Source organism: Natrix helvetica (genome assembly GCF_964273705.1).
Source record: "Natrix helvetica genome assembly, chromosome: 3".
Classification (NCBI taxonomy): Eukaryota; Metazoa; Chordata; class Lepidosauria; order Squamata; family Natricidae; genus Natrix; species Natrix helvetica.
Window position 1 is genome coordinate 23,708,273 of NC_138549.1, and position 14,860 is coordinate 23,723,132.

A 14,860-nucleotide genomic window follows, 5' to 3' on the forward strand; every position below is an offset into this window, starting at 1 on the left:
TAATTTTCTGATCTCTGATATCAGGATGCTATTAAAAATTTATTGAAGATATTTATGATGGTGACCATTCCCAGCTAAATTATCCTTTGCTATATGGATGCTATGAAGTAAGAATCCAGGGACAAAGAAATAACAAACGTCCTCGTTTATCAGCACCCCCCAAAAGAAATTCAGTGCCAGACACACAGAATTAATTGACTTGTGTCTTCACTTATGAAGGCACCAGGCTATGAATCTTTTAGTTTCTTTGCATTTCATTCTGCAACTTTCAACTCTTTCTACCTTTCTCTTGTCATCATATTCAGAGTCAAGACCCAGGATCTCTTCCATATCAGCTTGAGGAAACTGTCTATAAAGAATACGCTTCACGTTGTCCACCGAAAGGATTTCTCCCTCCCCTACTTGACGATACATCTAATTGAAGAAAGCAAAAGAAAGATAAATGATATTATCCATTATGCTGTTACAATAGAATATTTAATAATAATTAGATGACAATCCATTTTTATTATTCATTCTATAAACAGTTTTAAAAAGCTCCTATCATCCATTCGCAGGTTTATCCTTATCAGCCAGTTTTCAACAGCATAGGTAGTCTTCAAGTTACGACCATAATTGAGCCCAAAATTTATGTTGCTAAGGGAAACATTTATTAAGTGAGTTTGTCCCATTTTACAACTTTTCTTGTCACATGTTTAAGTGAAACATTGCATTTATTAAGTTAGCAATGTGGTTGTTAAATGAATCTGGATTGCCCATTGATTTTGCTTCTTAGAAGGTTGCAAAAGTGGATCACATGACCCTGGGACACTCCAAGATGAACCACTTGCCAAGCATCTCAATTTTGTGATGGTCATAAGTGTAAAAAATGGTCATAAGTCACTTGTTTCAGTGACTTATGTAACTTTGAATGAACTGTTGTAAACGGAGGACTACCTGTAATGTCTTCAACCAACTATACTTCAATGCAATCTCACTCTTCATTTCTGTACTCTCTAAGGAAAAGGAAAAGTATAATGCACATATTAAACTAGTATTTATCTTCCATAGGTAAAGATACCCCTCACACATATGTACTAGTCGTTTCTGGCTCTAGGAGGCGGTGCTCATCTCTGTTTCAAAGCCGAAGAGCCAGAGCTGTCCGAAGACGTCTCCGTAGTCATGTGGCCAGCATGACTAAACGCCCAAGGTGCACGGAACCCTGTTACCTTCCCACCAAAGATGGTTCCTATTTCTATTTGCATTTTTACATGCTTTCGAACTGCTAGATTGGCAGAAGCTAGGACAAATAACGGGAGCTCCCTCCATTATGCGGCACTAGGGATTCGAACCGCCGAACTGCTGACCTTTCTGATCGACAAGCTCAGCGTCTTAGCCACTGAGCTACCACGTCCCTTACTTATCTTCCATACCAACCATGAAATGAGTCAAGCACCCTAGGCAATCAATCATTTGCATTCAACAAGAGCCAAAATAATTAGTAAATTTCTAGATATGTAGCCATATTAAAACTTTCACAGCATTTGAGAAAATCTGTGTAAGTCAAAAATCTGTGTAAGTTAAAATGTGGGTGTACAATCTTAACAGTTCTAAATTAAGCACTGCAGATTAAAGTAGAAATGAAGGCATTTCTATTACTGGCATACAATTTTATATATTTGTATATTGTCTTCTTAGAAAAGAATGGATCCTTCCTGGCTTCAAGATGTCTAAAATTAGGGAGCTCGTATTTAATATTTTAGTCCCTTGCTTCCATTTTATCTGAAATGAATAGGATTTTTTTTTAAAATTTCAAATATCTTCCATTCCCATCCTGTTCTAGGACCCTATTATTCAATCAAATAACATCTGTTTCTCTAAAATTCATTTGGTTACTGTTTTGTTCTGCATTCCATGTCCCCCAAAACAGTCCTTTTATAATTTATGAAGATTTAAATGAATTACTTGATGATAAAGATCCCTTGGAGGTAGATAGATTTAATTTTAATGATGTGCCAGAGGCTTTTAGGAAGCTCATAGGCAGAATACAAATCATAAACATACTGGTGTTCTGGATTGGGAATGCAGTAGCCTATAACTCTTGAACTCATATCTTAAGGAATCATACCCAGCAATTACTAACCAATGGGATATCTAACAAATGTTATTGTAACATCTGTATTCCTCCTTAGAAAAGGAATCTTATTTAGGATAGTACCTAGTCAGCTTCCTCCAGAGAAAACACTTACGCTGGTTAACTCTGTCTCCTCCCTACTATTTTTCCACATCCAGATGACATCTCATATAGGTTGCTCTGCTTTGAAGGAGTTATCTCCTTTTTAAGGTGTTTTTTTTTTAATCTTGTGCTTCTCAAGTGGTCACTATGATTTTCAAATGTTGGTTTCTACTGTTCTCATTTTGATTCCAATCCTGTCAATATTCAGCTGTTTGAAATTACTGTTAAAAAGGATTGATAGACTGAACAGCCAACAATGTCCATTTAAGCCATCTCATACAGTGAATATTACTACTGTACGTACATCATACGATAGCAAATATAATAATGCATTACACATAGTATTTTGTTTTGTGGCCCTGAATCTATTGCAAGCGAATTTTAGTGGACAATCTCAAGTCTTTAAAAAATCTCATCAGATTCTCGTTTTTAATGACTTAAATTGCCTTTTTTGAAAATTCCTTCAGAACTCTACAATTATTCAGTGGAAGGCTTATGGAATGTCTTCTTCCTATAACTTCACAGCCCTTCTTAAATGTTATATTATCTTAAAAAGATTAAATCCAGCCTATCCCACTCCCTTCCTTCTTTATTTCTCCCTGAATATTTAGGTGGGCCACATGCCTGGACCTTATAAAATAGGGGTGTCAAACTGGATTTCTTTGAGGGCCAGATCAGCATTGCTGATCTCCGTGGGCTGGTGTGGGGGGTACAGGGGGAGACAGGACAGATGCCTTCTGCAGCACCCTGCTGGCCAAAATGGGACATGGAGGGTCACGTGCGGCCCCTCGCACCCTCTTTTTTGCCTGGATGGCCTCCTGGAGCACTTTGCTGCTTAAAACAGAGCGTGGGGGAGGAGACCTGCACACACACACACCCGCACCTCATTTTCCGCCTCGAGCAGCACTCTGCTGACCATGGGCTGTACAAATGCCCCCTCCCCACATGGCCCATTTTGGCCTGCAGAGGCACTGCGGGCCAGTCCTTTGATATTTCCAGGCTGGCCCTGCAGGCCAGATTTAAGCACCCCGCAGGCCAGATCCGGTGTACAGGCCTTGAATTTGGCACCCCTGTTATAAAAGGAACTTACAACTTGAGTTTATACAAAGGATATTTAAATGCTAGCAGTTTTAAGGAACTTAACTAAAATGCCTAGTATGGATATTCCATTCACTTCTGCCAGGATTAATTTGTCTCTTCATTAAGTTTCACATTTTGCTCTAACATGGAATACAGAAAGATAGGTCATAATTTCATGCCCAGTGGTTTTAAATTTGCTTTGCTTTTTACCTTTAAGGTATTCTTTATACACCTTAAATATGTGACACTTCCTGCCTGTGCCTGATTATTTGCAAATTGCCCATAGTCACACCAATTTTTAGCCATGCTATCCTACGGCTATTTTGCATCTCAAAGAAAGTAAGGCTAACCTTAAATAAAGCAATATTTTAATCTTCTTACAAACACTAACATAAAGTAAGAGGACAAAAGCATGAGGGATATCCAGTTCTTCTGCAATAAAGTTAAAAGCTCTCCACAGGGCAACTCCTGCGTCCTCATTTCCATCAACCACTTCATCAGTATTTAAGATGAAAACAAAGCCAAGTCTGCTCGAGAAAAAGAGAAATACTGTGAGAATGGCAAAACTACATTCAACTATGCTGAAAGCAGATTAAATACAACTATACTAAAAACAGGTTAAAATATGTCACTTAGGTCTTCATCAAGGAAGATAAGTAATAATATTCCAACAAGATTCAAAAATCTTATTAAAATGAACACCAAGTTAACATTTTATGCTAATTTAATAGAATTACCTTTGATAAAATGTAAAGTCAATGTCCCAAAGGTGCTTTTTCAAGAGGCAACTGGACCTTCTGGTTTTTCTTCAGCTGAAGAAGCTCCTTGGGTGAGAAGCGAAACGTCTTCAAAGAAAAACCTGAAAGTCCAGTTGCCTCTTGAAAAAACACCTTTGGGACAACCAGGATCTGGATGAGAATCTCCACAGACATGTAAAGTCAATGAAACCATAGCAAATGAAAGTTTGTTCAAATGACTGATGAGATTTGTTTGGATTTCCAAAATTACAGGAGGTAAACTATTTGGGATAGCTTTGATCATAATTCAGCTTTAAGGATGTGTAAATTCATCCTTAAATTCCTCAATACTTGTCAGTTTTAGTGTAATCAATGCCTATAGAAATCTATAGAAAACTGTCAAACTGTAAGATTAATAACCTGCCATATATATGCATGTATGTATGTATGTATGTATGTATGTGTGTGTGTATGTGTGTTACAACCCCTGGTATGCCCAAATATGGGAGGGAGCTCACTACTCCCCCTATTTCCCTGGCTCAGCTGATAAGGAGGAGAGCCTGTGGCTTAGTGGCTAAGACTCCTGCCTATATATATGTATTTGTGTTACAACCCCTGGTATGACTAAATATGGGAGGAAGGTCATTACTCCTTCTTTCTGTCCTTTGGCTTATCACAAAGACCATGCAGGCAGAAAACCATATTTTTATTTTTACTGTTGCCTTTTTATATTTGTGTTGTAATTGTACTGATAAATAAATAAAGGGAGACTAGGACAGATCTATTTCGAGCTAATTAGCTCTCATCAGCTAGCCATACTCTTACTGGGATTAGAACCCAGGCTGTATATATCTTAGGCAGGAGTCTTAACCACTAAGCCACGGGAAAATATATATATATATTTTCATTCATATTTCAATGGTAGAACAAATATTCTAGAGTCTAGACCGGGTTGGTGAACCTTTTTTGCTGAAACAGGAGCATGCACGGAAGAGTAGCCGCCTGGTGCGCATGCACACGCAGGGAAGATGATCTTCCGGTTTCTTTGTGTGCATGCATATTGGCCACCTGGTCTTCCGGTTTCTGGCCCACATGCATGGGCGAGGACCAGCTAGCTGGTGTGGATGCGCGTGCCAGAAACCAGAAGAACAGCCGCCCGGTGCTCTTCCATTTTCCGCTGCTCCCGCACATGTGAAAACCAGCTGGCCAGCGCACCAGAACCTGGAAGAGAAACAGGCGACTGCTCACATGCCTGGAGAGATGGCTATGCGTGCTGCTTTCGGCACACGTGCCATAGGTTCGCCATCACGGTTCTACACCAGGGGTGTCAAACGTGCATCGTCATGGCAGCATCACATAATGTATCGGGACATACGGGACACGAGTTTGACACCCCTGTTCTAGACTACTCTAGAATAGTCTTTTTTTTATACTAATTCTATCGATATGTTGAACTTTCAAATTCCTGCGCAGCGTGACGTGGTAATCTTTCACAACTAAGTCTTACCATACCAGGAAGCTTGCAAGTTTGGAGAAAACTATTTTGCGAGTAGAACTAGATTAACCTAAGGATGAATGGAGACTGATCGTGGAACAGTGTTATAAGTTACATTGACGCTATGATATTAAAGTTCATAAAGAACATGCTTTTCTTGTATCCATTTAAATGCGGTTAGATTTAGATTTAATTCAACAAAATTAACTGAAATCTATGGAAATATATTATTTACCCAGAATAAATACAAATCAACAAATCGATGTATTAAAATCTCTCCTTTCTATTTTGTTGACTTGTTGAGAAATTGCAATTAATGAATCATGGAGGATTGAATATCAATAGATACATGTTGCCCACTCTCTTCCCCTTTATATTAATCAGTACTCATATAGGGAAACTATGCAGAATAACATTGCATTAATTCTATAGTGTTTTTTTTGCCACAATTCTGAAAATGAAGAAAGTGAAGAGAAAATCCTTTGCAATTTTAATCTCAGGTAGAAGTTTAGTGTTAATTTACCTTAGAGGTACTTTCTGGGTGTAGATTAACTCAATAAGTTTAAGGAAACCAGCTGCTTCTTCCTGGAGAGGGTCAATAAAAAGGACCTACAAAAGAAGAAATTTTTATACATCCACGATTCATACTCTCTTTGTACCTTTTATTTCTTCTACTACTATACACTGAAAGCCCCAAGCAAGCATTCAAGGATAACCTGGAAACTTCTGTTGATGTAGATTGTCCTGGTTCATGCACTCAATAGAATCAGATAGTTAGAACCCACTATGCCACTTCTGTGCCAACCAGTCTACTTAGTTGTATGTCTTCGGCCCAATAAAACTGCAATTTGGACCTTTAGAAACATAAATGGTTTGAAATCAATGAAGGCATTGAACAATAAAGTAGCTAGTTTGTACTTCACATGGTTGAACCTGGTTGTTCACACCTGAAATTTATCACTTCAGGAAAAAATGGATTCAAATATTATTAATATTATAGACCACAACGTTTGCCCTCAATTCAACACAAATGCAAAAGAAACTGGGCCTGAACTGAATTTTTAAAAGCTTGAAATGAATCCTTACAATTGAATTTACTCAATTAAACGTGAAAAGCAAACCAAGGACACTTGACTTGTTATCACACACTGGTTCTCTCAAATGTGGGCTGGTGGAATCACTTTTAGTAAAAATGGTACTTGAATGTGAGTTTATAACACTAAATTAAATAAATGCCATGCCACCTAAGATACAAGTTTTAATATAGTCATAAAAGTTGATTAGAATTGACACAAGAATTGTACCACAGAATTGGACTTGTGTTCTCTAAAAAAAAAAATTTGCTGAGAGACCTTGGAAATCTATAGTATGCAAAGTCAAAAACAGATTCCAGTCAAATGTAAAGACAAAGGTCACACGTCTACACAGTTCACACGTCTATCACAGATCGTTATTTATTCTGTAAATCATGGTGAAACGATGCTAAATGCAACAGGAAAATGCTCTCAAAGTATGGCTGTGCTTTTGTAAGTATTATCATAGATGCACTGCTGGGTATACTTTGCAATCAGTTCAGTGGTGCATTCATAACTACGTAGGTAAGTGAATTGCTGAACAAAATGTGCGAAGGAAAGGCTTTCTGTGTTTTTTGCATACTAAAGATGTAATTATAATATATCCCTACTAAAAATATTTAAAAGAATGCACAAATGCATTCACTCACTCACACACACACACACACACACACACACACACACACAGAGCATATTTCACTCTTACCATATTATATAAATTCCGTCTAATCTGTCGCATCATTCCTGCATATGCTGGTTTGAGAAGTTCCTGAAAACTGGAAGGCCACTTGTGATACATAGCATCCGTTTCTAGGTTATTGACCCACTAAAAAAAATACAAGAGTAATGGGGCATTTAGTGAAGCTACAATCAAACTAAACCTTGTCAAACACAATGTTCTCATAAGTCCATTTTAATAAATTAGTATTCAGCATGTTGTAGTTTTAACGTATTATGGGCTTTGCTGTTGACCAATGTACCTGGAAGCCAGTGAAGGAATTAATTCTATTGCTAGAATTGGGGAAATATTTAAGGGACTATGTAGGGAAAAACAAGCTGAAAGCATCTTTCTGACCACAGTTCTGGAGATTGCAACACAATGGAAAAAGAGCTGGATCATTTGGGCTACAATTGTATGAGCATTTATGGGTGAGCACCTGTTACTAAGTAGTAAATACCTATAAAGACTGGCTTTACTAATCATCCAGAACCCATTTCACCACCAAGAGATGTTTTGTCTGTCTGTTTGTCTAACTTCTTTCTTGCCTTATGAGAATACTTCAAGCTAGATTCTAGTAATTTTAGTGGGTATAATACTTAGGCTGCTTTTACACCTACCCAATAAGTGTATTTGTTTTGGCCTGGTGTCCTGTATGTATTAAGATATCAGGATTTGTTTATAAACTGTAATGTACAATTTGGCATGTTGTGTACCTCCAGCCAAAATTATATTAGTCTATTCAATAAAGATATTTAAAGAAATAATGGCTTTGTAAAATGTGTGAAACCAATTGGAATGTGTCTCCTTAACGCCTCTCAGCAAAAAAGTAACATTTAAAGAATAAAAAGGTGTCACCCAGGTGACATAAATCAATCCTTAATGGTACTTCCAAAAAGGGTAGCCCCAGCAGGGCACTAAGGCCTGGGTACAATCAGCCTTGCTTCCAGAAATGTTTGTCTTTTCTAAATGATCCCAGAAAGGAGTCTCTCCTTAGGCCAATTGATATACTACCAGCGAGGACTTGTATACTGCACGAGTCAAAAAAAAGGGCTGAGAAAATATCTACAGACCCCTCACATCCTGGACATAAATTGTCTAAACTTCTACCCTCAAAACGACGCTATAGGACACTGCACACCAAAACAACTAGACACAAGGACAGTTTTTTTTCCTGAATGCCATCATTCTGCTAAACAACTAATCCCCACAACACTGTCAAATTATCTACTAAAATTGTATTGCTATTCTTCTTCTCTTCCTTCCTAGTACTATCTCTTTCCTAGTACCTATCTCTTTCCCCTTATGACTATAACCATGTTGCTTATATCTTTATACTTTATATTGTTTTATTTCCTTGTATACTTTGATTGCTTATTAGTAACCTATGACTATCACAAAGTGTTGTATCTTATGATTCTTGATGAATGTATTCTATTTTATTTTTCTTTATATACACTAAGTATACACACCAAAGACAAATTCCTTCTGTGTCCAATCACACTTGGCCAATTCTGTTCTGTTCTGTTCTGTTCTATTCTATTCTATTCTATTCTAGTATTGGTACTGCCTACTAAAATTAACCAGAAGGAAGAGAATGGTTTTTAAAAATATCTAAACAAAGGTTACTTTCTGCTCAATTTCTGTTAAGCAGCACAAGCCTCCAGGACTGTGGAAATAGCAGAAAAGCACCATTTTGCTTCTTAGCATTGCTCTGTAACAAATCCAAATTTTCAAAATTAAAATAAGGTTGTTGCCAAAGGGCATCGTGGCATTTATTTATTGTAATTCAAACCAAGAACCTAGAGGCACTTTAAAGATTCATATGCACAAAAATATTACTTACTACAATGGCTGAGTGACGGATGTCTAATGCGTAAGAGGTATCCTGAGATTGGGAAGCTAACCTCATGAATTTACTCGGAAGATCTCCTTTAATTCCAAGGGAGTGAAGAACATGCATTGCTTTTCCTTCTATCTTCAGAGTTTCTAAAATGCTTTAGACAAATTTATATTTATATATAACACTGTACAAAATAATCCAAAGAATAATATCTGTGTTTCCCCCCAAATAAGACACTGTCTTACATTTTTTTCCCACCAAAGAAGGCACCTGGTCTTATTTTCGGGGAGGATGTCGTCTTACACTTACAGTACTGATTTGAACAATTACTGTTTTAGAGACTAAAGGAGGCGATGTAATAAATTAGTTAACAGCATTCACCAACAATGTGTTGGTTCCCATTCTGAACTACTCATTACAGAAAAAAATATCAACATTTGTCTTGGAGTAAGGAGTAGTTAAATACAGACCTAACTGAGCATTCTGGATGGCAACCAACTGCAAAATATTTTACCTAAAGGGATCACGAAGATCCAAGTCTATTGGAAGGCCATTTAAAAATAAATGTGCTTCACCAGGCTTAAGTTCAAGAGATTCATGCAGGCGCTGGAAAAGAAAGGAAAAGTTTGCCATGAGTTAACTAGCCATTTTTTAAAAAACAAACCAATGAGTAAACAAGTGTTTGGGATATCAACATACATATAGCAATGCTATATTCATTTGAAGTGAATCAATTTTAACATCCTACTTATTTTTCAAGATAAAGAGAGCTTCTTGATTTCTGCAAAATAAATCTAATACTAAAAATTCCTTAATGAGATTTTAGAAGATTGAATGATAATTACATTTATTTATTTATTTATTTATTTATTTTTGGTGCTTCTAGACCGCCCCCTCTCCCAGAAGGGACTCGGGGCGGTGTACAGTCCATAGAGAATATCACAAAATACAATAAAAAAGTTAAATAGTTAAATATGTACAGTTTGGAGGAGGTTAATATGCAATTAAAAGAACTGTACAAAGCTAATATAAATATAAGTATACATATTCACAGTTTCCATCAGATATGTTTAAAACCGGTTTGATAAATTATGGACCACAAAATTCACGTTCCATATTTGCCATGAAATGTATCTTAATTATCTGAATAAATTAGGACAGCTCCTTCCTCTTTCTTAAATCCAAGATTTTACAAATTCTTGCTGCAATTCCTGGTTTCATCTGTCCCAGCCTTCTCCAACCCAATGCCTTCTGGATGAGGAATGGGACAATTTGGTGTGGCCAACTCACTGTGGCCAACTCACCATAGCCAATGTGCCACAATTCAATTCAATTCTTTAAAATAATGTTAAAAATATTATGTTTGTCATTCACATTTCATTTTGTCCTTCCTTTGGCATCCTTTCTTAAATTATTATATTCCACTATTTCTTCAATATTAATGTAACTCTTGTTTTAAAGGAAACTGTCCTGCAGCAAATTGGCCATGGCAAGTTGTCACGCGGCAAGTTGGCCATGGTGAGTTGGCCATGGTGAGTTGGCCATGGTGAGTTGGCCATGGTGAGTTGGCTGTGTCAAGTTGTCCTAGACTCTTCTGGATGTATTTGGCTACAATTCCAAACATTTACAAGCAGTCCACAACCGGGAGAATAGCAGTTTAGAAAGGCTGATTCTGCCCCCTTTTCATCCCACCATGATTCAGTCTAAAGGAGGTCACTCCATCTTCCTCAATGGGAAGACCAGCCTGGACAAAATGATATTGCTTTACTTTCTGATTTGATATCAAATCAAATTTGTCTGATGGCATATTATGAAATATTCTCAGGTCTGATTTTTTTTTAAAAAAATGCTTCAGTCAGAAGAACTATATTTGTTATAGTAACAAATAAGTAATTATGACCATTTCAATTCTTTAAAAAGCTTCATGCAAATGATTTCTATTGTGAAAGATATAAGTAATTGCAATACATATTTAGAAAATGGTAGCTGGGCTTTTACATTATATTCCATCCAGATTAAGTAGTTCCACACTATCAGCTTTTTTGTGTTATCAAGTTATATTGCTCTCGAGTCAAGTTCCACTACGGTTATGATCTTCTGTTGATAGTTACGTTGCTTGGAAATAAGTGTCTATGAAGATTCTCAGCCATCCAGATCATAGTTGTATCAAAAGTGATTTTTATTTTTGAAAAGGCAACTAGACTGGTGTTTGTTTGTTTTTTTGTTTTTGGTGGGTTTTTTGAGGAAAAAATGATGTTCGCTTCCCTATCCTGGAAGTTTCATCAGTTGTGTTGGATGCTATGAGAGATGGAAGGACAATAGTTGTCAATAACTATCCTTCCATCTCCCATAGCATCCAATACAACTGATGAGGCTTCCAGGATAGAAAGCGAAATGTCTTCTTGAATGAATGACAGAGAAAAACCAAAATGGTGACCATATATTTTATTTCCTAAGCAAGCTTTTCTAAACCAAGGGCCCTTCAGATATATTGAATTATAAATTCGGATACGCAGAAGGCAGAGGAGAGGAGAGCAGTGAAAATCTATGGGCCTATCCTTGGGATGGAAGCTCCACCGCTGCTAGCAAAGTCCCACCCTAGCTCTGGGGATAAAAGGCAGGGAGCAGAGATGAATAGGTGTGGCAGACATCTCCCTGCTGGACAGACTTGTTACCCTGCTGTGTGTGAGAGAGAGAAACTTTTGGCTGGGTTGTTGGCACTCCCAATAAAGGAATCATTGATTTAACTACAGAGGGTTTGTCGTGTTTGGGAACTGGGTCAAAAGAGTTACCTAGCTGATTCTAGGCTAAGTTCTAGGACTAGAATTTACCATCTCCCAGTTTCTATCCTGATGCCCAAAACATTGCACCAAACTGACTCTCATCTCCTAGTAGTAGACAGTACATTCTTTCATTTCATATTTTAAAAAGAACAAGTACAAACCTTTTGGTTTTCTTCTATTTCTTTTCTCATTTGCTGGTTTACTAGCACTCTAGTCAAGGATCTGGAGAAAGAAATGTGAAAAAATTAATAAGTACAGTAATTGTTCTGCGTTTAAATATTTATTCATCAATAAAGTGCATCACAGCTCAGTGTGGATGTTAACACTAAACCATGATTATAGAATTACATAGCTGAAACTTGTTCCACTTTGGGCTCCTGTGCTCATTTCCTCCTCTACACATTGCCCATATGAGAGTAGAAATATCAAGTTCCTACTTACATTTAATGGCAATTTGCTACTATATCAGACCATTTTAGATTATCCAGAATAATCCCACATACTGTACATTCTTGTGCATAAATGGCAGTTGATTAAAATTTTGCAACTTCATTTGATATACAGTGCATAGCAATAACAGTACAGCAATACAATACAATAAAATACAATACAACAATACAATAGTGCTTTACAATTCTCTCTAAGCAGTTTACAGAGTCATCATATTGCCCCCAACAATCTGGGTTCTCATTTTACTGACTTTGGAAGGATGGGAGCCTGAGTCAACCATGAACCTGTCAGAATCGAACTACCAAACTGCTGGCAGTCAGCAGTCAGCGGAAGTAGCCTACAATACTGCATTCTGACCTACCTGAATATGTAATAATGAGCAACTGTATTAAATCATTTCAAAACCCTGCATAGAATAAGTACTACATTAATAATTATCTTCATGGACCCACATGCTCTGTATTGGGATATTTTCCTCCTCTCCAATCAATTGGAGGGAAAAACATTTATTTTTTCTAGAGAAAACGCAATCTACTGCCACTCATAAATAGTAGTACTGCTAGGTAGTTTACGGAGATGATGTGTTTCTTATTAATGGAGAGGGATATAGAGCATCATGACCTTTTGATGGTTGTTTATCTAATATATGATATCTGAATTTAGCATTTGCTCTCTACACCCAATCAGCGACTGAAATGAAAATTCAGCGTTGCACATCTTGTTCAATTTCTTTTTCCCAAACTTCTGATGGCACAATATCCCCCAATATGCCTGACAGATATCCAGGTGCCTATTAAAGTCGATGCTGATAGCGATAAGCAGTCTGCCCTAGGTGCGGGCAATAAGGAGGTGCTATAGAAAGATGGATGCCAGCAATTGCCGTGAAATCAGGTCATTGCTACCTGTACCCTGTACAGACAGTGGTGGTGTAGAAGCAATGAAGGGGGAGAAATTGTACCTTCGGTCAATTCTGACTCTTAGCAATTACTCCCTGCCTTTTCTTTTGAACTAACTTGCTAGTTTCTTCTTTCTAGGGCTAAGAGCATCACCCAGCCAGGCTAAGACAAGACTAGAACGCGTAGCCTCCTGGTTTCTAATCTGATACCTTAAACTCCTGCACCATCAGCAACAAAGAATGTGGGGGTATTAAAAAATGATTCCCTTCAGGCGTCCAATATGTTAAGTGCGCTACTGCAAATATTCAAGTAGCTATTTTGAAACAAATTTATCAGCATGAGATCACTGAAAACTCACATGCATCAAAAGGTTTCATGGTTCCCTAGAAGATCTTAACAAATCTTCCTCAGAAGATCTTAACAAATACAATTACAATAGCTAATTGATGAACATGTATATATTTTTCTCTTTTACATGGAATTTATAAACATTATTCTTATGCTACAGGCCAACTTTCTTAAATCAAACTCAGTGAATCTGACTTCCAAGTAAATTTTCATAATATTGTACCTCAAGCAATTTTAGGAGAAAATTTGATCAAAATAGTGTATTACTCAAATTTATTTATTTACTTAATATCTGTTATTCAGGTTTCTGCATTACACATACCACTGGTCATGTCTAATACCAATAGCACAAGTTTATGTTGCCTTGTTCCTACAGAAAGTTCTCACAGTAGTTCCAAAACTACTGCCAGCTGGGTCTTGTAAAATCAACTAGCACAAAGCAGGATTTGGGATTCAAGACATGGCAAGCAGTAGTAGTAGTAGCCTATTTATCTGTTGGAACAGTAGAAAAAGGCATTCAATTCTTTTAGAACATCTATAGTGACTGCTGTGAAGGTAAATGGAATAAGACCTGAAAACTACATTTAACATACAAAATACAATAAAAAGTTCAATATAATAACATCAAAGCCTGGTAACATTAGAAATAGCATATATGCCTCAGAAAGATAGGAAGTAACATCACTTGGAACAGAACGCTGCAAAAATCCATCATTGCAATATACAGTATTATTCCCTAAATTTGACAATTTTTAATGAACAAGCCATTTAAAACTGAATATTCATAGTTGCATGCTGGATTTTCGCATCTGTTTAATTTTATCGGTTTTCTTTCAAGCTTTTAAAAAGGGAATAACAAAACACACCATCCTCAGGCAAATTAAAATAAATCACGATGATAAACAAGCACAAATCCAAACATTCATATGACTATCAGAGAAATAAATTGTACCTGGCCTTTACCGGGAAGTTCTGTGCGATGTCTTTCATTACTTTTAATGCATTGTAAAGAGGGGCAGAGAGAATTTGAGAAGCTGCTTGCAAACTAATATCTGAAAGAGAATAAAGCGTTGCCAAAGACCCTCATATTACATTTGACATTTTGTAAAAAATGCAGGTAATCTTTGATTTATGAGCATTTGCCTTCAGAACGTGCCTTCAGAAGTTGTGGGGACTCCCCCGGAGGTTTTTAAGAAGAGAATGGACAGCCATTGGCCAGAAT

General features: G+C 37.0%; 1 protein-coding gene across 1 annotated transcript in view; it reads right to left on the bottom strand.

Moving 5' to 3' along the window:
* UGGT2 (UDP-glucose glycoprotein glucosyltransferase 2) overlaps positions 1-14,860 on the bottom strand; it is a 68,077-nt gene that overhangs the window by 34,971 nt on the left and 18,246 nt on the right. Inside the window, exons 9-16 of the mRNA XM_081947290.1 lie at positions 14,591-14,690; positions 12,106-12,166; positions 9,676-9,767; positions 9,165-9,315; positions 7,307-7,426; positions 6,051-6,136; positions 3,687-3,822; positions 283-414 (exon numbers count right to left, since the gene is read on the bottom strand). Of these exons, the coding sequence (XP_081803416.1) occupies positions 283-414; positions 3,687-3,822; positions 6,051-6,136; positions 7,307-7,426; positions 9,165-9,315; positions 9,676-9,767; positions 12,106-12,166; positions 14,591-14,690 (878 nt within the window). The remainder of the gene's footprint in view (positions 1-282; positions 415-3,686; positions 3,823-6,050; positions 6,137-7,306; positions 7,427-9,164; positions 9,316-9,675; positions 9,768-12,105; positions 12,167-14,590; positions 14,691-14,860) is intronic.